Source organism: Odontesthes bonariensis, chromosome 10, assembly GCF_027942865.1.
Source record: "Odontesthes bonariensis isolate fOdoBon6 chromosome 10, fOdoBon6.hap1, whole genome shotgun sequence".
NCBI lineage: Eukaryota > Metazoa > Chordata > Actinopteri > Atheriniformes > Atherinopsidae > Odontesthes > Odontesthes bonariensis.
Genome location: NC_134515.1, coordinates 39,010,382 through 39,035,140, shown reverse-complemented (window position 1 = coordinate 39,035,140; position 24,759 = coordinate 39,010,382). Strand labels below are relative to the sequence as shown.

At 46.0% G+C, this 24,759-nt stretch overlaps 1 protein-coding gene across 2 annotated transcripts in view; it reads right to left on the bottom strand.

Annotated features, from left to right (window-relative positions):
* Window positions 1–24,759, bottom strand: part of LOC142390071 (ephrin type-B receptor 2-like) — a 194,115-nt gene that overhangs the window by 44,799 nt on the left and 124,557 nt on the right. For both annotated transcript variants that reach the window (XM_075475430.1, XM_075475431.1), the window contains exon 13: window positions 24,475–24,624. In XM_075475430.1, coding sequence (XP_075331545.1) covers window positions 24,475–24,624 — 150 coding nt within the window. The remainder of the gene's footprint in view (window positions 1–24,474; window positions 24,625–24,759) is intronic.

Genomic DNA, 24,759 nt, shown 5'->3' with positions numbered 1-24,759 from the left:
CACGGCCACGCCCTTTAAGTTTTGAAAAAGTTGGCCAATGAATTTTTCCCACCATGTCTTAAGAGTAACCTGGCCAAGTTTGAAGTCTGTAGCATTAAATCTGTAGGACAAGTTCGATCTTATACAAGGTGTGGAATCGGTCAAAAATGGCACGAAAACGCACTTTCCATCCAAAATGGCCGACTTCCTGTGGACGTGGGACCATGGCGGCCTGAGACTTTTTTGTGCGTCTTGGCATGATGAATGAGTGTACCGAATTTCGTCGTCCCACGCGAAACTAATCCTATTGCGGGGACAATTTTTAAGCATCGTAGGGGGCGCTACAGAGTCAATGAGCGACTCCCAAAAATATAAAGTTTAGATTCTTTCATGTCGTCGACCGGCACATGGCGCTCGCAAAATTTCCTGAGTTTTCGCATACCTTTTGCAAAGAATAAGAAAGAAAGAAAGAATAATAATAATAATAATAATAATAAACCTTACAGATACAATAGGGTCCTTGCAGTTTCACTGCTCGGTCCCTAATAAACCTTACAGATACAATAGGGTCCTTGCAGTTTCACTGCTCGGTCCCTAACTAGAAAGCTGCAAGCAGCTGTGAGCGGGACCGAGGTGTGCGTACGTTGGGATGTGCGTACGTTGGGCATGCGCTGGACGCTGGAGCCGCAGCTCTGCCCACACGCACGATACCCGCTGTGTACTTACGAGCACAGCATAACCCCAATGCGGAGGGGTTTTTGAAAATTTCTAGGGGGCGCCACTGAGCCATTTTTCTCCGCCCACACACGATACCCTTTACATACGTACGAGGTCGTCAGGGTGGACGTGTGTACCAAGTTTCATTATCTTGAGATGATGATAAGGCTTTCAAATCACAAACGCCATCACACGATTTTCACCGCATGGCCACGCCCACATCGTTCAGAGTTTGGAAAAGTTTCTCCATGAATTGTTGCCTCCATGTCTTAAGAGTAACTTGGCTAAGTTTGAAGCTTGTAGCATTAAATCTGTGGGAGGAGTTTGATAAAATGTGAGGTATGGAAAAAAAAGACGTTTCTGACCACCAGCAGGTGGCGCTGTTGGTGGATGTCACTATTTTATCTATGCGCATTCAGGCTGGGTCCAGATATCACCGTATGAAGTTTGGGACAGATTGGATAATGTATGTGGAAGTTATAAGCGACTTAATTTTTCATGGCAAGTCATAACTTTGAGGCGTCGCCACGGCCACGCCCTTTGAGGTTTGAAAAAGTTTCTCCATGACTCTTTCCCCCCATGTCTTAAGAGTAATCTGGCCAAGTTTGAAGCTTGTAGCATTAAATCTGTAGGACGAGTTCGATCAAATGCGAGATGTGGAAAAAAAAAGATGTTTCTGACCACCAGCAGGTGGCGCTGTTGGTGGATGTCACTATTTTATCTATGCGTGTTCAGGCTGGGTCCAGCATTCACCGTATGAAGTTTGGGACAGATTGGATAATGTATGTGGGAGTTATAAGCGACTTCATTTGTTGTGGCGAGTGATGGCGAGTCATCGAACTTTGAGGAGTTGCCACGCCCACGCCCATTAAGTTTTGAAAAAGTTTCTCCATGAATTCCCCCCCCCATGTCTTAAGAGTAACCTGGCCAAGTTTGAAGTCTGTAGCATTAAATCTGTAGGACAAGTTCGATCTTAAGCAAGGCGTGGAATCGGTCAAAAATGGCACGAAAACGCACTTTCCATCCAAAATGGCCGCCTTCCTGTGTACGTGGGACCATGGCGGCAAAAGACTTTTTTTTGCGTCTGGGCATGATGAATGAGTGTACCGAATTTCGTCGTCCCACACGAAACTAATCCTATTAAGGGGACCATTTTTAAGCATTTTAGGGGGCGCTACAGAGTCAATGAGCGACTCCCAAAAATATAAAGTTTAGATTCTTTCATGTCGTCGACTGGCAGGTGGCGCTCGCAAAATTTCCTGAGTTTTCGCATACCTTTTGCAAAGAATAAGAAGAAGAAGAAGAAGAAGAAGACGGAATAATAACTAGAAAGCTGCAAGCAGCTGTGAGCGGAACCGAGTGTGCGTACGTTGGGATGTGCGCACGTTGCGATGTGCGCACGTTGCGATGTGCGCACGTTGCGATGTGCGCACGTTGGGCATGCTCTTGACGCCGTAGTCGCGCAGCTCTACCCACACGCACGATTCCCATTGCGTACGTACGAGCACACAATAACCCCAATGCATAGGGGTTTTTGAAAATTTCTAGGGGGCGCCACTGAGCCATTTTGCTCCGCCCACACACAATACCCTTTACATACGTACGAGGTCGTCAGGGTGGACGTGAGTACCAAGTTTCATGACTTTGCGATGATGATAAGGCTTTCATGTTGCAAACGCCATCACACGATTTTCACCTCTGGCCACGCCCACACCGTTCAGAGTTTGGAAAAGTTTCTCCATGAAGTTTTGCCCTCATGTCTTAAGAGTAACCTGGCCAAGTTTGAAGATTTTAGCATGAAATATGTAGGAGGAGTTAGATCAATAAAGAGGTGTGGAAAAAAATGAAGTTTCCGACCACCATTAGGTGGCGCTGTAGGTGGATATCACTTTTTTATATGTGCACGTTCAGGCTGGGTACAGCATTCACCGTATGAAGTTTCGGACAGATTGGATAATGTATGTGGGAGTTATAAGCGACTTAATTTTTTATGGCGCGTCATAAATTTGAGGCGTCGCCACGGCCACGCCCTTTAAGTTTTGAAAAAGTTGGCCAATGATTTTTTCGGCCCATGTCTTAAGAGTAGCCTGGCCAAGTTTGAATCGCTTAGCATGAAATATGTAGGAGGAGTTTGATCAAATGCGAGGTGTGAAAAAAAAGGACGTTTCCGACCACCAGCAGGTGGCGCTGTAGGTGGATGTCACTATTTTATATGTGCTCGTTCAGACTGGGTCCAGCAATCAACGTATGAAGTTTGGGACAGATTGGATAATATGTGTGGAAGTTATAAGCGACTTAATTCTTGATGGCGAGTCACAACTTTGAGGCGTCGCCACGGCCACGCCCTTTGAGATTTGAAAAAGTTTCTGCTTGAATTTTTCCCCCCATGTCTTAAGAGTAACCTGGCCAAGTTTCAAGTCTGTAGCATGAAATCTGTAGGACGAATTCGATCAAATGCGAGGTGTGGAAAAAAAGAGATGTTTCCAACCCCCAGCAGGTGGCGCTATAGGTGGATGTCGCTATGATAATATGTACACATTCAGGCTGGTTCCAGCATTCACCGAATGAAGTTTGGGACAGATTAAATAATGTATGTGGGAGTTATAAGCGACTTTTTTTTTTGTGGCGAGTGATGGCGAGTCATCGAACTTTGAGGCGTCGCCACGGCCACGCCCTTTGAGGTTTGAAAAGGTTTCTCCATGAATCTTTCCCCCCATGTCTTAAGAGTAACCTGGCCAAGTTTGAAGTCTGTAGCATGAAATCTGTAGGACAAGTTCGATCTTATGCAAGGCGTGGAATCGGCCAAAAATGGCACGAAAACGCACTTTCCATCCAAAATGGCCGCCTTCCTGTGGACGTGGCACCGTGATGGCATGAGACTTTTTGGTGCGTCTGGGCATGATGAATGAGTGTACCAAATTTCGTCGTCTCACGCAAAACTAACCCCAATGTGTGGACCATTTTTAAGTACCCTAGGGGGCGCCACTGAAGCACTTTGCTCCGCCCACACACGATACCCTTCACATACGTACGAGGTTGTCAGGATGGACGTGTGTGCCAAGTTTCATGACGTTGTGATGATGATAAGGCTTTCAAATCACAAACACCATCACACGATTTTCACCGCCTGGCCACGCCCACATTGTTCAGAGTTTGGAAAAGTTTCTCCATGAATTTTTGCCCCCATGTCTTAAGAGTAACCTGGCTAAGTTTGAAGCTTGTAGCATTAAATCTGTAGGAGGAGTTTTATAAAATGTGAGGCGTGGCAAAAAAAGACGTTTCCGACCACCAGCAGGTGGCGCAATAGGAGGATGTCACTATGATAATATGTACGCGTTCAGGCCGGGTCCAGCATTCACCGTTTGAAGTTTGGGACAGATTGGATAATGAGTGTGGAAGTTATAAGCGACTTAATTCTTCATGGCGAGTCATAACTTTGAGGCGTCGCCACGGCCACGCCCTTTGAGGTTTGAAAAAGTTTCTCCATGACTCTTTCCCCCCATGTCTTAAGAGTAACCTGGCCAAGTTTGAAGCTTGTAGCATTAAATCTGTAGGACGAGTTCGATCAAATGCGAGATGTGGAAAAAAAGAGATGTTTCCAACCCCCAGCAGGTGGCATATAGGTGGGTGTCGTTATGATAATATGTACGCGTTCAGGCTGGGTCCAGCATTCACCGTATGAAGTTTGGGACAGATTGGATAATGTATGTGGGAGTTATAAGCGACTTAATTTTTTGAGGCCAGTGATGGCCAGTCATCAAACTTTGAAGCGTCGCCACGGCCACGCCCTTTATGTTTTGAAAAAGTTTCCCCATGAATTTTTCCCCTCATGTCTTAAGAGTAACCTGGCCAAGTTTGAAGTCTGTAGCATGAAATCTGTAGGACAAGTTCGATCTTATGCAAGGCGTGGAATCGGCTAAAAACTGCACGAAAACGCACTTTCCATCAAAAATGGCCGCCTTCCTGTGGACGTGGGACCATGGCGGCATGAGACTTTTTTGTGCGTCTGGGCATGATGAATGAGTGTACCGAATTTCGTCGTCCCACGCAAAACTAACCCCAATGTGTGGACCATTTTTAAGTACCCTAGGGGGCGCCACTGAGCCACTTTGTTCCGCCCACACACGATACCCTTCACATACGTACGAGGTGTTCAGGATGGACGTGTGTGCCAAGTTTCATGACGTTGTGATGATGATAAGGCTTTCAAATCACAAACACCATCACACGATTTTCACCGTCTGGCCACTCCCGAATTGTTCAGAGTTTGGAAAAGTTTCTCCATGAATTTTTGCCCCCATGTCTTAAGAGTAACCTGGCTAAGTTTGAAGCTTGTAGCATTAAATCTGTAGGAGGAGTTTTATAAAATGTGAGGTGTGGCAAAAAAAGACATTTCCAACCACCAGCAGGTGGCGCTATAGGAGGTTGTCACTATGATAATATATACGCGTTCAGGCTGGGTCCAGCATTCACCGTATGAAGTTTGGGACAGATTGGATAACGAGTGTGGAAGTTATAAGCGACTTAATTCTTCATGGCGAGTCATAACTTTGAGGCGTCGCCACGGCCACGCCCTTTGAGGTTTGAAAAAGTTTCTCCTTGACTCTTTCCCCCCATGTCTTAAGAGTAATCAGGGCAAGTTTGAAGCTTGTAGCATTAAATCTGTAGGACGAGTTCGATCAAATGCGAGATGTGGAAAAAAAGAGATGTTTCCAACCCCCAGCAGGTGGCGCTATAGGTGGATGTCGTTATGATAATATGTACGCGTTCAGGCTGGGTCCAGCATTCATCGTATGAAGTTTGGGACAGATTGGATAATGTATGTGGGAGTTATAAGCGACTTCATTTTTTGTGGCGAGTGATGGCGAGTCATCAAACTTTGAAGCGTCGCCACGCCCACGCCCTTTATGTTTTGAAAAAGTTTCCCCATGAATTTTTCCCCTCATGTCTTAAGAGTAACCTGGCCAAGTTTGAAGTCTGTAGCATTAAATCTGTAGGACAAGTTCGATCTTATGCAAGGCGTGGAATCGGCCAAAAATGGCACGAAAACGCACTTTCCATCCAAAATGGCCGCCTTCCTGTGGACGTGGGACCATGGTGGCATGAGACTTTTTCGTGCGTCTGGGCATGATGAATGAGTGTACCGAATTTCGTTGTCCTACGCAAAACTAATCCTATTAAGGGGACCATTTTTAAGCATCATAGGGGGCGCTAAAGAGTCAATGAGCGACTCCCAAATATATAAAGTTTAGATTCTTTCATGTCGTCGACTGGCAGGTGGCGCTCGCAAAATTTCCTGAGTTTTTGCATACCTTTTGCAAAGAATAAGAAAGAAAGAAAGAAAGAATAATAACTAGAAAGCTGCAAGCAGCTGTGAGCGGGACCGAGTGTGCGTACGTTGGGATGTGCACACGTTGGGCATGCGCTGGACGCCGTAGTCGCGCAGCTCTGCCCACACGCACGATTCCCATTGCGTACGTACGAGCACACAATAACCCCAATGCATAGGGGTTTTTGAAAATTTCTAGGGGGCGCCACTGAGCCATTTTGCTCCGCCCACACACAATACCCTTTACATACGTACGAGGTCGTCAGGGTGGACGTGTGTACCAAGTTTCATGACTTTGCGATGATGATAAGGCTTTCATATTACAAACGCCATCACACGATTTTCACCTCTGGCCACGCCCACACCGTTCAGAGTTTGGAAAAGTTTCTCCATGAAGTTTTACCCTCATATCTTAAGAGTAACCTGGCCAAGTTTTAGATTTTAGCATGAAATATGTAGGAGGAGTTTGATCAGATAGGAGGTGTGGAAAAAAATTAAGTTTCCAAACACCATCAGGTGGCGCTGTAGGTGGATATCCCTTTTTTATATGTGCACGTTCAGGCTGGGTCCAGCATTCACCGTATGAAGTTTGGGACAGATTGGATAATGTATGTGGGAGTTATAAGCGACTTAATTTTTTATGGCGCGTCATAAATTTGAGGTGTCGCCACGGCCACGCCCTTTAAGTTTTGAAAAAGTTGGCCAATGATTTTTTCGGCCCATGTCTTAAGAGCAACCTGGCCAAGTTTGAAGGTTTTTGCATTAAATATGTAGGAGGAGTTCGATCAAATGCGAGGTGTGGAAAAAAAAAGACATTTCCAACCACCAGCAGGTGGCGGTATAGGTGGATGTCACTATTTTATATGTGAGCTTTCAGTCTGGGTCCAGCATTCACCGTATGAAGTTTGGGACAGATTGGATAATGTATGTGGGAGTTATAGGCGACTTCATTTTTCGTGGCGAGTGATGGCGAGTCATCAAACTTTGAGGCGTCGCCACGGCCACGCCCTTTAAGTTTTGAAAAAGTTGGCCAATGAATTTTTCCCTCCATGTCTTAAGAGTAACCTGGCCAAGTTTGAAGTCTGTAGCATGAAATCTGTAGGACAAGTTCGATCTTATACAAGGTGTGGAATCGGTCAAAAATGGCACGAAAACGCACTTTCCATCCAAAATGGCCGACTTCCTGTGGACGTGGGACCATGGCGGCCTGAGACTTTTTTGTGCGTCTGGGCATGATGAATGAGTGTACCGAATTTCGTCGTCCCACGCGAAACTAATCCTATAGCGGGGACAATTTTTAAGCCTCGTAGGGGGCGCTACAGAGCCAATGAGCGACTCCCAAAAATATAAAGTTTAGATTCTTTCATGTCGTCGACTGGCAGGTGGTGCTCGCAAAATTTCCTGAGTTTTCGCATACCTTTTGCAAAGAATAAGAAAGAAAGAAAGAAAGAAAGAATAACTAGAAAGCTGCTAGCAGCTGTGAGCGGGACCGAGTGTGCGTACGTTGGGATGTGCGCACGTTGGGCATGCGCTGGACGCCGTAGTCGCGCAGCTCTGCCCACACGCACGATTCCCATTGCGTACGTACGAGCACACAATAACCCCATTCCAGAGGGGTTTTTGAAAATTTCTAGGGGGCGCCACTGAGCCATTTTGCTCCGCCCACACACAATACCCTTTACATACGTACGAGGTCGTCAGGGTGGACGTGTGTACCAACTTTCATGACTTTGCGATGATGATAAGGCTTTCATATTACAAACGCCATCACACGATTTTCACCTCTGGCCACGCCCACACCGTTCAGAGTTTGTAAAAGTTTCTCCAGGAAGTTTTGCCCTCATGTCTTAAGAGTAACCTGGCCAAGTTTGAAGATTTTAGCATGAAATATGTAGGAGGAGTTTGATCAAATAAGAGGTGTGGAAAACAATGAAGTTTCCGACCACCATTAGGTGGCGCTGTAGGTGGATATCACTTTTTTATATGTGCACGTTCAGGCTGGGTCCAGCATTCACCGTATGAAGTTTGGGACAGATTGGATAATGTATGTGGGAGTTATAAGCGACTTAATTTTTTATGGCGCGTCATAAATTTGAGGCGTCGCCACGGCCACGCCCTTTAAGTTTTGAAAAAGTTGGCTAATGATTTTTTCGGCCCATGTCCTAAGAGTAGCCTGGCCAAGTTTGAATCGTTTAGCATTAAATATGTAGGAGGAGTTCGATCAAATGCGAGGTGTGGAAAAAAAAAGACATTTCCAACCACCAGCAGGTGGCGCTATAGGTGGATGTCACTATTTTATAGGTGCGCGTTCAGGCTGGGTCCAGCAATCACCGGTTGAACTTTGGGAAAGATTGGATTATGTATGTGGAAGTTATAAGCGACTTAATTTTTCGTGGCGAGTGATGGCGAGTCATCAAACTTTGAGGCGTCGCCACGGCCACGCCCTTTAAGTTTTGAAAAAGTTGGCCAATGAATTTTTCCCTCCATGTCTTAAGAGTAACCTGGCCAAGTTTGAAGTCTGTAGCATTAAATCTGTAGGACAAGTTCGATCTTAAGCAAGGCTTGGAATCGGTCAAAAATGGCACGAAAACGCACTTTCCATCCAAAATGGCCGCCTTCCTGTGGACGTGGGACCATGGCGGCATGAGACTTTTTTGTGCGTCTTGGCATGATGAATGAGTGTACCGAATTTCGTCGTCCCACGCAAAACTAATCCTATTGCGGGGACAATTTTTAACCATCGTAGGGGGCGCTACAGAGCCAATGAGCGACTACCAAAAATATAAAGTTTAGATTCTTTCATGTCGTCGACCGGCAGGTGGCGCTCGCAAAATTTCCTGAGTTTTCGCATACCTTTTGCAAAGAATAAGAAAGAAAGAACTAGAAAGCTGCAAGCAGCTGTGAGCGGGACCGAGTGTGCGTACGTTGGGATGTGCGTACGTTGGGGCATGCGCTGGACGCTGGGGCTGTAGCTCTGCCCACACGCACGATATCCTCTGCGTACGTACGAGCACATAAAAACCCCAATGCGGAGTGGTTTTATGAAAATTTCTAGGGGGCGCCACTGAGCCATTTAGCACCGCCCACACACAATACTCTTTACATACGTATGAGGTCGACAAGGCGGATGTGTGTACCAAGTTTCATGACTTTGCGATGATGATAAGGCTTTCAAATCACAAACGGCATCACACGATTTTCACCGCCTGAACACGCCCACACCGTTCAGAGTTTGGAAAAGTTTCTCAAGATTTTTCTTCCCCCCTTGCTAAAGAGTAATCTGGCCAAGTTTGGAGCTGTTACCATAAAATCTGTAGGAGGAGTTCGATCAAATGCGAGTTGTTGAAAAAAAGACGTTTCCGATCACCAGTAGGTGGCGCTGTAGGTGTATATCACTATCTTATATGTGCGCATTCAGACTGGGTCTAGCAATCACCGTATGAAGTTTGGGACAGATTGGATAATGTTTGTGGGAGTTATAGGCGACTTAATTTTTTATGGCGACTCATAAATTTGAGGCGTCGCCACGGCCACGCCCTTTAAGTTTTGAAAAAGTTGGCCAATGAATTTTTCGGCGCATGTCTTAAGAGCAACCTGGCCAAGTTTGAAGGTTTTTGTATTAAATATGTAGGAGGAGTTCGATCAAATGCGAGGTGTGGAAAAAAAAAGACATTTCCAACCACCAGCAGGTGGCGCTATAGGTGGATGTCACTATTTTATATGTGAGCTTTCAGTCTGGGTCCAGCATTCACCGTATGAAGTTTGGGACAGATTGGATAATATATGTGGGAGTTATAACCGACTTCATTTTTCGTGGCGAGTGATGGCGAGTCATCAAACTTTGAGGCGTCGCCACGGCCACGCCCTTTAAGTTTTGAAAAAGTTGGCCAATGAATATTTCCCTCCATGTCTTAAGAGTAACCTGGCCAAGTTTGAAGTCTGTAGCATTAAATCTGTAGGACAAGTTCGATCTTAAGCAAGGCGTGGAATCGGTCAAAAATGGCACGAAAACGCACTTTCCATCCAAAATGGCCGCCTTCCTGTGTACGTGGGACCATGGCGGCCTGAGACTTTTTTGTGCGTCTGGGCATGATGAATGAGTGTACCGAATTTCGTCGTCCCACGCGAAACTAATCCTATTGCGGGGACCATTTTTAAGCATCATAGGGGGCGCTACAGAGTCAATGAGCGACTCCCAAAAACATAAAGTTTAGATTCTTTCATGTCGTCGACTGGCAGGTGGCGCTCGCAAAATTTCCTGAGTTTTCGCATACCTTTTGCAAAGAATAAGAAAGAAAGAATAATAATAATAATAATAAACCTTACAGATACAATAGGGTCCTTGCAGTTTCACTGCTCGGTCCCTAATAATAAACCTTACAGATACAATAGGGTCCTTGCAGTTTCACTGCTCGGTCCCTAATAAACCTTACAGATACAATAGGGTCCTTGCAGTTTCACTGCTCGGTCCCTAATAATAATAATAACTAGAAAGCTGCAAGCAGCTGTGAGCGGGACCGAGTGTGCGTACGTTGGGATGTGCGTACGTTGGGGCATGCGCTGGACGCTGGGGCTGTAGCTCTGCCCACACGCACGATATCCTCTCAGTACGTACGAGCACATAAAAACCCCAATGCGGAGTGGTTTTATGAAAATTTCTAGGGGGCGCCACTGAGCCATTTAGCACCGCCCACACACAATACTCTTTACATACGTACGAGGTCGACAAGGCGGACGTGTGTACCAAGTTTCATGACTTTGCGATGATGATAAGGCTTTCAAATCACAAACGCCATCACACGATTTTCACCGCCTGAACACGCCCACACCGTTCAGAGTTTGGAAAAGTTTCTCAAGATTTTTCTTCCCCCCTTGCTAAAGAGTAATCTGGCCAAGTTTGGAGCTGTTACCATAAAATGTGTAGGAGGAGTTCGATCAAATGCGAGTTGTTGAAAAAAAAAAAGTTTCCGATCACCAGTAGGTGGCGCTGTAGGTGTATATCACTATCTTATATGTGCGCATTTAGGCTGGGTCTAGCAATCACCGTATGAAGTTTGGGACAGATTGGATAATGTATGTGGGAGTTATAGGCGACTTAATTTTTTATGGCGAGTCATAAATTTGAGGAGTCGTCACGGCTACGCCCTTTGAGGTTTGAAAATGTTGGCCACTGATTTTTTCCCCCCATGTCTTAAGAGTAACCTGGCCAAGTTTGAAGCTTGTAGCATGAAATCTGTAGGAGGAGTTTGATCAAATGCGAGGTGTGGAAAAAAAAAGACATTTCCAACCACCAGCAGGTGGCGCTATAGGTGGATGTCACTATTTTACATGTGCGCGTTCAGGCTGGGTCCAGCAATCACCGGTTGAACTTTGGGAAAGATTGGATTATGTATGTGGAAGTTATAAGCGACTTCATTTTTCGTGGCGAGTGATGGCGAGTCATCAAACTTTGAGGCGTCGCCACGGCCACGCCCTTTAAGTTTTGAAAAAGTTGGCCAATGAATTTTTCCCTCCATGTCTTAAGAGTAACCTGGCCAAGTTTGAAGTCTGTAGCATGAAATCTGTAGGACAAGTTCGATCTTAAGCAAGGCGTGGAATCGGTCAAAAATGGCACGAAAACGCACTTTCCATCCAAAATGGCCGCCTTCCTGTGTACGTGGGACCATGGCGGCAAGAGACTTTTTTTTGCGTCTGGGCATGATGAATGAGTGTACCGAATTTCGTCGTCCCACGCGAAACTAATCCTATTAAGGGGACCATTTTTAAGCATCATAGGGGGCGCTACAGAGTCAATGAGCGACTCCCAAAAATATAAAGTTTAGATTCTTTCATGTCGTCGACTGGCAAGTGGCGCTCGCAAAATTTCCTGAGTTTTCGCATACCTTTTGCAAAGAATAAGAAAGAAAGAAAGAATAATAATAATAATAAACCTTACAGATACAATAGGGTCCTTGCAGTTTCACTGCTCGGTCCCTAATAAACCTTACAGATACAATAGGGTCCTTGCAGTTTCACTGCTCGGTCCCTAATAATAATAAACCTTACAGATACAATAGGGTCCTTGCAGTTTCACTGCTCGGTCCCTAACTAGAAAGCTGCAAGCAGCTGTGAGCGGGACCGAGTGTGCGTACGTTGGGATGTGCGCACGTTGGGCATGCGCTGGACGCCGTAGTCGCGCAGCTCTGCCCACACGCACGATTCCCATTGCGTACGTACGAGCACACAATAACCCCAATGCATGGAGGTTTTTGAAAATTTATAGGGGGCGCCACTGAGCCATTTTGCTCCGCCCACACACAATACCCTTTACATACGTACGAGGTCGAGAGGGTAGACGTGTGTGCCAAGTTTCATGACTTTGCGATGATGATAAGGCTTTCAAACCACAAACGCCATCACATGATTTTCATCGCCTGGCCACGCCCACACAGTTCAGAGTTTGGAAGGGTTTCTTCATGATTCTTTCCCCCCATGTCTTAAGATCAACCTGGCCAAGTTTAAAGATTTTAGCATTAAATCTGTCGGACAAGTTCGATCAAATGCGAGGTGTGGGGAAAAAAAGACGTTTCCGACCACCAGCAGGTGGCGCTGTAGGTTGATGTCACTATGTTAGATGTGCGCGTTCAGGCTGGGTCCAGCATTCACCGTATGAAGTTTGGGAATGATTGGATAATGTATGTGGAAGTTATAAGCGACTTCATTTTTTGTGGCGAGTGATGGCGAGTCATCGAACTTTGAGAAGTCGCCACGGCCACGCCCTTTAAGTTTTGAAAAAGAGTCCCCATGATTCTTTCCCCCATGTCTTAAGAGTAACCTGGCCAAGTTTGGAGCTGTTACCATTAAATCTGTAGGAGGAGTTCAATAAAAAAACGAATTGTGAAAAAAAAGACGACGTTTCCGACCACCATTAGGTGGCGCTGTAGGTGGATGTCACTATTTTATATGTGCGCGTTCAAGCTGGATCCAGCAGTCAACGTATGGAGTTTGGGACAGATTGGATAATGTGTGTGGAAGTTATAAGCGACTTAATTCTTCATGGCGAGTCATAAATTTGAGGCATCGCCACGGCCACGCCCTTTGAGGTTTGAAAAAGTTTCTCGATGACTCTTTCCCCCCATGTCTTAAGAGTAATCTGGCCAAGTTTGAAGTCTGTAGCATTAAATCTGTAGGACGAGTTCGATCAAATGCGAGGTGTGGATAAAAAAAGACATCTTCAACCACCAGCAGGTGGCGCTATAGGTGGATGTCACTATGATAATATGTGCGCGTTCAAGCTGGGTCCAGCATTCACCGTGTGAAGTTTGGGACAGATTGGATAATGTATGTGGGAGTTATAAGCGACTTAATCTTTTGAGGCGAGTGATGGCGAGTCATCAAACTTTGAAGCGTCGCCACGGCCACGCCCTTTAAGTTTTAAAAAAGTTTCCCCATGAATTTTACCCCCCATGTCTTAAGAGTAACCTGGCTAAGTTTGAAGTCTGTAGCCCTAAATCTGTAGGACGAGTTCGATCTTATGCAAGGCGTGGAATCGGTCAAAAATGGCACGAAAACGCACCTTCCATCCAAAATGGCCGCCTTCCTGTGGAAGTGGCACATTGGCGGCCTGAGACTGTTTTGTGCGTCTGGGCATGATGAATGAGTGTACCAAATTTCGTTGTCCTACGCGAAACTAATCCTATCGCGGGGACCATTTTTAAGCATCATAGGGGGCGCTACAGAGTCAATGAGCGACTCCCAAAAATATAAAGTTTAGATTCTTTCATGTCGTCGACTGGCAGGTGGCGCTCGCAAAATTTCCTGAGTTTTCGCATACCTTTTGCAAAGAATAAGAAAGAAAGAAAGAAAGAACTAGAAAGCTGCAAGCAGCTGTGAGCGGGACCGAGGTGTGCGTACGTTGGGATGTACGCATGTTGGGGCATGCGCTGGACGCTTGAGCTGCAGCTCTGCCCACACGCACGATACCCTCTGCATACTTACAAGCGCATAAAAACCCAAATGCGGAGGGGTTTTTGAAAATTTCTAGGGGGCGCCACTGAGCCATTTTGCTCCGCCCACACACGATACCCTTTACATACGCACGAGGTCATCAGGGTGGACGTGTGTGCCAAGTTTCATGACCTTGCGATCATGATAAGGCTTTCAAATTACAAACGCCATCACACGATTTTCACCGCCTGGCCACGCCCACACCATTCTGAGTTTGGTAAAGTTTCTCCATGAATTTTTCCCCCCATGTCTTAAGAGTAACCTGGCCAAGTTTGAAGCCTGTAGCATTAAATCTGTAGGAGGAGTTTGAGGTGTGGAAAAAAAAGACGTTTCCAACCCCCAGCAGGTGGCGCTGTAGGTGTTTATTACTGTTTTATATGTGCGCGTTCAGGCTGGGTCCAGCAATCACCGTATGAAGTTTGGGACAGATTGGATAATGTATGTGGAAGTTATAAGCGACTTAATTTTTCATGGCGAGTCATAAATTTGAGGCGTGGCCACGGCCACGCCCTTTGAGGTTTGAAAAAGTTTCTCCATGAATTTTTCCCCCCATGTCTTAAGAGTAACCTGGCCAAGTTTGAAGTGTGTAGCATTAAATCTGTAGGACAAGTTCGATCAAATGCGAGGTGTGGGAAAAAAAAGACGTTTCCGACCACCAGCAGGTGGCGCTATAGGTGGATGTCACTATGATAATATGTACGCGTTCAGGCTGGGTCCAGCATTCACCGTATGAAGTTTGGGACAGATTGGATAATGTATGTGGGAGTTATAAGCGACTTAATATTTTGAGGCGAGTGATGGCGAGTCATCAAACTTTGAAGCGTCGTCACGGCCACGCCCTTTAAGTTTTGAAAGAGTTTCTCCATGAATTTTTCCCCCCATGTCTTAAGAGTAACCTGGCCAAGTTTGAAGTCTGTAGCATGAAATCTGTAGGACAAGTTCGATCTTATGCAAGGCGTGGAATCGGTCAAAAATGGCACGAAAACGCACTTTCCATCCAAAATGGCCGCCTTCCTGTGTACGTGGGACCATGGCGGCATGAGACTTTTTTGTGCGTCTGGGCATGGTGAATGAGTGTACCGAATTTCATTGTCCTACGCGAAACTAACCCCATTGCGGGCACCATTTTTAAGCATCGTAGGGGGCGCTACAGAGCCAATGAGCAACTCCCAAAGATATAATGTTTAGATTCTTTCATGTCGTCGACTGGCACGTGGCGCTTGCAAAATTTCCTGAGTTTTCGCATACCTTTTGCAAAGAATAAGAAGAATAATAATAATGATAAACCTTACAGATACAATAGGGTCCTTGCAGTTTCACTGCTCGGTCCCTAACTAGAAAGCTGCAAGCAGCTGTGAGCGGGACCGAGGTGTGCGTACGTTGGGATGTGCGTACGTTGGGCATGCGCTGGACGCTGGAGCTGCAGCTCTGCCCACACGCACGATACCCGCTGTGTACTTACGAGCACAGCATAACCCCAATGCGGAGGGGTTTTTGAAAATTTCTAGGGGGCGCCCCTGAGCCATTTTTCTCCGCCCACACACGATACCCTTTACATACGTACGAGGTCGTCAGGGTGGACGTGTGTACCAAGTTTCATTACCTTGAGATGATGATAAGGCTTTCAAATCACAAACGCCATCACACGATTTTCACCGCATGGCCACGCCCACACCGTTCAGAGTTTGGAAAAGTTTCTCCATGAATTGTTGCCTCCATGTCTTAAGAGTAACTTGGCTAAGTTTGAAGCTTGTAGCATTAAATCTGTGGGAGGAGTTTGATAAAATGTGAGGTATGGAAAAAAAAGACGTTTCTGACCACCAGCAGGTGGCGCTGTTGGTGGATGTCACTATTTTATCTATGCGCGTTCAGGCTGGGTCCAGATATCACTGTATGAAGTTTGGGACAGATTGGATAATGTATGTGGAAGTTATAAGCGACTTAATTTTTCATGGCGAGTCATAACTTCAAGGCGTCGCCACGGCCACGCCCTTTGAGGTTTGAAAAAGTTTCTCCATGACTCTTTCCCCCCATGTCTTAAGAGTAATCTGGCCAAGTTTGAAGCTTGTAGTATTAAATCTGTAGGACGAGTTCGATCAAATGCGAGATGTGGAAAAAAAGAGATGTTTCCGACCACCAGCAGGTGGCGCTATAGGTAGATGTCACTATGATAATATGTACGCGTTCAGGCTGGGTCCAGCATTCACCGTATGAAGTTTGGGACAGATTGGATAATGTATGTGGGAGTTATAAGCGACTTAATTTTTTGAGGCGAGTGATGGCGAGTCATCAAACTTTGAAGCGTCGTCACGGCCACGCCCTTTAAGTTTTGAAAGAGTTTCTCCATGAATTTTTCCCCCCATGTCTTAAGAGTAACCTGGCCAAGTTTGAAGTCTGTAGCATGAAATCTGTAGGACAAGTTCGATCTTATGCAAGGCGTGGAATCGGTCAAAAATGGCACGAAAACGCACTTTCCATCCAAAATGGCCGCCTTCCTGTGTACGTGGGACCATGGCGGCATGAGACTTTTTTGTGCGTCTGGGCATGGTGAATGAGTGTACCGAATTTCATTGTCCTACGCGAAACTAACCCCATTGCGGGCACCATTTTTAAGCATCGTAGGGGGCGCTACAGAGCCAATGAGCAACTCCCAAAGATATAATGTTTAGATTCTTTCATGTCGTCGACCGGCATGTGGCGCTCGCAAAATTTCCTGAGTTTTCGCATACCTTTTGCAAAGAATAAGAAAGAAAGAAAGAAAGAAAGAATAATAATAATAAACCTTACAGATACAATAGGGTCCTTGCAGTTTCACTGCTCGGTCCCTAATAATAATAACTAGAAAGCTGCAAGCAGCTGTGAGCGGGACCGAGGTGTGCGTACGTTGGGATGTGCGCACGATGTGGCATGCGCTGGACGCCGTAGTCGAGCAGCTCTGCCCACACGCACGATACCCTCTGCGTACGTACAAGCACATAGTAACCCCAATGTGGAGGGGTTTTTGAATATTTCTAGGGGGCGCCACTGAGCCATTTTGCTCAGCCCACACACGATACCCTTTACATACGTACAAGGTCGAGAGGGTGGACGTGTGTGCCAAGTTTCATGACTTTGATATGATGATAAGGCTTTCAAACCACAAACGCCATCACACGATTTTCACCGCCTTGCTACGGCCACGCCCTTTGAGATTTGAAAAAGTTGGCCAACAATTTTTTCCGCCCATGTCTTAAGAGTAACCTGGCCAAGTTTGAAGTTTGTAGCATTAAATATGTAGGAGGAGTTCGATCAAATGCGAGGTGTGGAAAAAAAAAGACGTTTCCAACCACCAGCAGGTGGCGCTGTAGGTGTATATCACTCTTTTATATGTGTGCGTTCAGACTGGTTCCAGCATTCACCGTATGAAGTTTGGGACAGATTTGATAATGTATGTGGGAGTTATAAGCAATTAAATTTTTTGTGGCGAGTGATGGCGAGTCATCAAACTTTGAGGCGTCGCCACGGCCACGCCCTTTAAGTTTTGAAAAGGTTGGCCAATGAATTTTTCCCCCCATGTCCTAAGAGTAGCCTGGCCAAGTTTGAAGTCTGTAGCATTAAATCTGTAGGACAAGTTCGATCTTATACAAGGCGTGGAATCGGTCAAAAATGGCACGAAAACGTACTTTCCATCCAAAATGGCCGCCTTCCTGTGGACGTGGGACCATGGTCGCATGAGACTTTTTCGTGCGTCTGGGCATGATGAATGAGTGTACCGAATTTCGTTGTCCTATGCGAAACTAATCCTATTAAGGGGACCATTTTTAAGCATTATAGGGGGCACTACAGAGTCAATGAGCGACTCCCAAAAATATAAAGTTTAGATTCTTTCATGTTGTCGACTGGCAGGTGGTGCTCACAAAATTTCCTGAGTTTTCGCATACCTTTTGCAAAGAATAAGAATAATGGAGAAAAAATGAGCGGGACCGAGGTGTGCGTACGTTGGATGTGCGCACGTTGGGGCATGCGCTGGATAACGTAGTCGCGCAGCTCTGCCCACACGCACGATACCCTCTGCGTACGTACGAGCACATAATAACCCAAATGCGGAGGGGTTTTTGAAAATTTCTAGGGGGCGCCACTGAGCCATTTTGCTCCGCCCACACACGAAACCATTTACATACGTACGAGGTCATCAGGGTGGACGTGTGTGCCAAGTTTCATGACTTTGCGATGATGATAAGGCTTTCATATCACAAACGGCATCACACGATTTTCACCGCCTAGCCACGCCCACACCGTTCAGAGTTTGGAAAAGTTTCTCCATGATTCTTTCCCCCCATGTCTTAAGAGTAACCTGGCCAAGTTTGAAGGTTTTTGCATTAAATATGTAGGAGGAGTTTGATCAAATGCGAGACGTTTCCAACGACCAGCAGGTGGCGCTATAGGTGGTTGTCACTATTTTATATGTGCGCGTTCAGGCTGGGTCCAGCAATCAACATATGAAGTTTGGGACAGATTGGATAATGTGTGTGGAAGTTATAAGCGACTTAATTCTTCATGGTGTGTCATAACTTTGAGGCGTCGCCACGGCCACGCCCTTTGAGGTTTGAAAAAGTTTCTCCATGAATTTTTTCCCCCATGTCTTAAGAGTAACCTGGCCAAGTTTGAAGTCTGTAGCATCAAATCTGTAGGACAAGTTCGATCAAATGCGAGGTGTAGGAAAAAAAATAAGTTTCCGACCACCAGCAGGTGGCGCTATAGGTGGATGTCACTATGATAATATGTACGCGTTCAGGCTGGGTCCAGCATTCACCGTATGAAGTTTGGGACAGATTGGATAATGTATGTGGGAGTTATAAGCGACTTCAATTTTTGTGGCGAGTGATGGCGAGTCATCGAACTTTGAGGCGTCGCCACGGCCACGCCCTTTAAGTTTTGAAAAAGTTTCCCCATGAATCTCTCCCCCCATGTCTTAAGAGTAACCTGGCCAAGTTTCAAGTCTGTAGCATTAAATCTGTGGGACAAGTTTGATCTTATGCAAGGCGTGGAATCGGTCAAAAATGGCAGGAAAACGCACTTTCCATCCAAAATGGCCGCCTTCCAGTGTACGTGGGTCCATGGCGGCATGAGACTTTTTTCTGCGTCTGGGCAAGATGAATGAGTGTACCGAATTTCGTTGTCCTACGCAAAACTAATCCTATTAAGGGGACCACTTTGAAGCATCATAGGGGGCGCTACAGAGCCAATGAGCCACTCCCAAAAATATAAAGTTTAGATTCTTTCATGTCGTCGACTGGCAGGTGGCGCTCGCAAAATTTCCTGAGTTTTCGCATACCTTTTGCAAAGAATAAGAATAATGGAGAAAAATAAAAATAATAACTAGAAAGCTGCAAGCAGCTGTGAGCGGGACCGAGTGTGCGTACGTTGGGATGTGCGCACGTTGGGCATGCGCTGGACGCCGTAGTCGCGCAGCTCTACCCACACGCACGATTCCCATTGCGTACGTACGAGCACACAATAACCCCAATGCATAGGGGTTTTTGAAAATTTCTAGGGGGCGCCACTGAGACATTTTGCTCCGCCCACACACAATACCCTTTACATACGTACGAGGTCGTCAGGGTGGACGTGAGTACCAAGTTTCATGACTTTGCGATGATGATAAGGCTTTCATATTGCAAACGCCATCACACGATTTTCACCTCTGGCCACTCCCACACCGTTCAGAGTTTGGAAAAGTTTCTCCATGAAGTTTTGCCCTCATGTCTTAAGAGTAACCTGGCCAAGTTTGAAGATTTTAGCATGAAATATGTAGGAGGAGTTTGATCAAATAAGAGGTGTGGAAAAAAATGAAGTTTCCAACCACCATTAGGTGGCGCTGTAGGTGGATATCACTTTTTTGTATGTGCACGTTCAGTCTGGGTCCAGCATTCACCGTATGAAGTTTGGGACAGATTGGATAATGTATGTGGGAGTTATAAGCGACTTAATTTTTTATGGCGCGTCATAAATTTGAGGTGTCGCCACGGCCACGCCCTTTAAGTTTTGAAAAAGTTGGCCAATGATTTCTTCGGCCCATGTCTTAAGAGCAACCTGGCCAAGTTTGAAGGTTTTTGCATTAAATATGTAGGAGGAGTTCGATCAAATGCGAGGTGTGGAAAAAAAAAGACATTTCCAACCACCAGAAGGTGGCGCTATAGGTGGATGTCACTATTTTATATGTGAGCTTTCAGTCTGGGTCCAGCATTCACCGTATGAAGTTTGGGACAGATTGGATAATATATGTGGGAGTTATAACCGACTTCATTTTTCGTGGCGAGTGATGGCGAGTCATCAAACTTTGAGGCGTCGCCACGGCCACGCCCTTTAAGTTTTGAAAAAGTTGGCCAATGAATTTTTCCCTCCATGTCTTAAGAGTAACCTGGCCAAGTTTGAAGTCTGTAGCATTAAATCTGTAGGACAAGTTCGATCTTAAGCAAGGCGTGGAATCGGTCAAAAATGGCACGAAAACGCACTTTCCATCCAAAATGGCCGACTTCCTGTGGACGTGGGACCATGGCGGCATGAGACTTTTTTGTGCGTCTTGGCATGATGAATGAGTGTACCGAATTTCATCGTCCCACGCGAAACTAATCCTATTGCGGGGACAATTTTTAAGCACCGTAGGGGGCGCTACAGAGCCAATGAGCGACTCCCAAAAATATAAAGTTTAGATTCTTTCATGTCGTCGACTGGCAGGTGGTGCTCGCAAAATTTCCTGAGTTTTCGCATACCTTTTGCAAAGAATAAGAAAGAATAATAATAATAAACCTTACAGATACAATAGGGTCCTTGCAGTTTCACTGCTCGGTCCCTAATAAACCTTACAGATACAATAGGGTCCTTGCAGTTTCACTGCTCGGTCCCTAAAAATAATAAACCTTACAGATACAATAGGGTCCTTGCAGTTTCACTGCTCGGTCCCTAATAAACCTTACAGATACAATAGGGTCCTTGCAGTTTCACTGCTCGGTAAAATAAAGGACCAGACTCAGTGAATAATTCCCTACAGTCCCTATCATATAGATCAGTGCTGACCAACATGTCATTGGGGTAAGGTAAGGTGACTTTATTTATACCTGAAGGTAGATTTGTCCTCCGCTTTTAACCCATCCAGGTTGGCACCTGCTGACACACACATGCACATGCACTTAGAGACAGATGCCAACCTGGAGCAGTGGGCAGCCATGAAGCGCCCGGGGAGCATGGGGGTACGGTGCCTTGCTCAAGGGCACCTCAGCCGTGACAAGGAGGTGGACTGACACCCCTCCAGCTATCAGTTCCACCAATCTTTTTTTGAGTGGCGAGATTGGGAATCGAACCACCAACCTTCCGGTTATTGGACGACTGACTCTAACCACTGAGCCACGGCCCCCCTACATCAGGTGGGAACCTCCTTTCATCAGTGTTTCGTCTAGTTGGACCCACGACACCTTCAGGAGGCTAGACAATGACCACTGGCGTCCCAGAGTCACCCCCCTAATGCCAGCCAACACTGCCCCTCACACCACAACCACCATAATCTACCTCAGCCTCTCACCAACTGCACACCAGTCACAGCGGGGTGAGGATGCAAACCCTGGTTCGGGTAGGGGAAGAAATAAAAGAGGTAAGAAAAGCAGGAATGGGATTCAAACCCTGGTTCGGGTAGGGGATAATGAAAATATAGAGGGTGCCAGTGGTGGAGGAAACAATAAGTGCTAGGACGGAGCAGGGTAGTTTTTCCTGAAGAGGTGGGTTTTCAGCCTGCGGCGAAAGATGGGCAGCGACTCAGCTGTCCTGATATCAGTCGGGAGATCCTTCCACCATCGGGGTGCCAGAACAGAGAAAAGCCGTGACTGTGTGGATCGTGCGCAGGGACCCCTGAGTGACGGGGCAGCCAGGCGCCTGGTGGCCGCAGAGCGAAGTGGTCGGGCGGGGGTGTAGGGCTGGACCATAGTCTGGAGGTATGAAGGAGCTGTTCCTTCCACTGCCCTGTAGGCCAGCACCAGAGTCTGAAACTGGATGCTGCAGCTACAGGGAGCCAGTGTAGAGAGCGGAGAAGGGGAGTGGTGTGGGAGAACTTGGGGAGGTTGAACACCAGACGAGCAGCAGCTTTCTGAACCAGCTCCAGAGGTCTGATGGCAGAAGCCGGGGCGCCAGCAAGGAGGGAGTTGCAGTAGTCCAGGTGGGAGATGACCAGAGCCTGGATGAGCACCTGCGCTGCCTTGTCGGTGAAGAAGGGGCGAATCCTCCGGATGTTGGAGAGGAGGAATCGGCAGGAACGGGTCACTGATGCGGAACGGGTCACTGATGCACGGGTCACTGGTGTTCCAGTCACTTCCGTGGCCACAGGTGTTTAAACTCCAGCACCTCAGCATGCAGACTGCTTCTACAAACATCTGTGAAAGAATGTTTCGCTCTCAGGAGCTCAGTGAATTCCTGCGTGGTACCATGATAGGATGCCACCTGTGCAACAAGTCAAGCCGGGAAATTTCCTCTCTGCTAAATATTCCACAGTCAGCTGTCAGTGGTGTTATAACAAAGTGGAAGTGATTGGGAACGACAGCAGCTCAGCCAGGAAGTGATGGGCCAGGTAAAATGACAGAGCGGGGTCAGAGGATGCTGAGGCTCATAGTGCTCAGAGGTCGCCAACTTCAGTGGCTACAGACCGCCAACCTTCATGTGGACTTCAGATTAGCTGAAGAACAGGGCGTAGAGAGCTTCATGGAATGGGTTTCCATGGCAACTGCATCCAAGCCATATATTACCAAGTGCAATGCAAAGCGTCGGATGCAGCGGTGTAAAGCACGCCGCCACTGGACTCTAGAGCTGTGGAGACGCCTTCTCTGGAGTGACCAATCAGGCTTCTCCATCTGGTAATCTGATGGAGGAGTCTGGGTTTGGCGGTTGCCAGGGGAACGGTACTTGTCTGACTGCATTGTGCCAAGTGTAAATTTTGGTGGAGGGGGGATCATGGTGTGGGGTTGTTTTCAGGAGCTGGGCTTGGCCCCTTAGTTCCAGTGAAAGGAACTCTGAATGCTTCAGCATACCAAGAGACTTTGGACCATTTCATGCTCCCAACTTTGTGGAAACAGTTTGGGGACGGCCCCTTCCTGTTCCAACATGACTGCGCACCAGTGGACAAAGCAAGGTCCATAAAGACATGGATGAGCCAGTTTGCTGTGGAAGAACCTGACTGGCCTGCACAGAGTCCTGACATCAACCCGATAGAACACCTTTGGGATGAATCAGAGCGCAGACTGTGAGCCAGGCCTTCTGTCCAACATCAGTGTCTGACCTCACAGATGAGCTTCTGGAAGAATGGTCAAAAACTCCCATAAACACTCCTAAACCTTGTATAAAGCTTGCCCAGAAGAGTTGAAGCTGTTAAAGCTGCAAAGGGTGGGCCGACGTCATATTAAACCCTCTGGATTAAGAATTCAATTCAATTCAATTCAGTTTTATTTATATAGCGCCAAATACAACAAATGTCATCTCAAGGCACTTAGATAATAAAGTCCAATTCAAGCCAATTGGAATTCAATTAATTGTAATCATAATTATTCATAAAATAATCCAATTCATTCATATAGAGCCAATTCAAAAACTATTTCCTAGCTAAGGAAACCAACAGATTACACTGAAAACTTTTTCTTTTTCGGTCCAATCTCCCGGCCTGAGCGTGCCTGAGGCGACTGTGGAGAGAAACGACTCCCTTTGAACAGGAAGAAACCTCTGGCAGAACCAGAACCAGGAAGGGTGGCCATCCGCCTCCACCAGCTGAATGGGATGTAACTTTAGTTCATATGCGTGTAAAGGCAGGTGAGCCAATACCTTTATTAATATAGTGTATAAATTAAAAAAAAAATATGAATAAACTCATCATACATATCAACAAAAAACGATGAGTTCTTAAATGTAGATACCTCGACTGTATACTATTTAAGTTATTCTATCATTTTACTAAAAATTTTATTTCAGTTTGATTTTTCATTATATTAATTTCTAAAAATTCGAAATCATGTTTAGCATAGTTACAAATGACACATTTACTCTTTTGATTTTAAGTTCAGTTCACACAATTGAATAAGATATTCACTGAATAATTCAAGAGCATTGAGAAAAATGGAAAATTGTCAAAAAAAAAAAAAAAAAGGAGAAAAGGGAACTGATTTAATGAGCCTTTGGCAGATTCCCTGTGTATACTTAGACCTGATCTTTGAGACACATTTTCACATCATGGAATCATTTCAGCCTGGTTCATCTGGAACATCAGCTGAGTTAGTACTAAAGATAAGTATTGGTGAAGTGGGACTACAGTAGGTACCGGTGGCAGTTGGTGGTTTAAGACCAGTATGAAGTATAAAACAGTGAAACTAAATAAGCTCAAGGTGTCATCCCACTCATGAAACATGCCAGCTCATGGCCTCTCTATCAATGGCTGTTGACAGAGCCTTACTCACATCCTGATTGCTCATGTCCCAGTAGGGCCTTTCTCCATATGACATCACCTCCCACATGACTATGCCATAGCTCCAGCAGTCACTGGATGAGGTGAACTTCCTAAACTGAATGGCTTCTGGAGCTGTCCACCGAATGGGAATCTTCCCTCCCTAGGAAAGAAGGATAGGAAAATTTAAGTGGCAGAGAAATTCTCAATTTCAGTTGCATGTCCTGGTTTTCTCCATTTGCTCAATCAATTGAATTTTGAAATGTGATTCGTGGCACATTTAAAACTTAATTGGTAT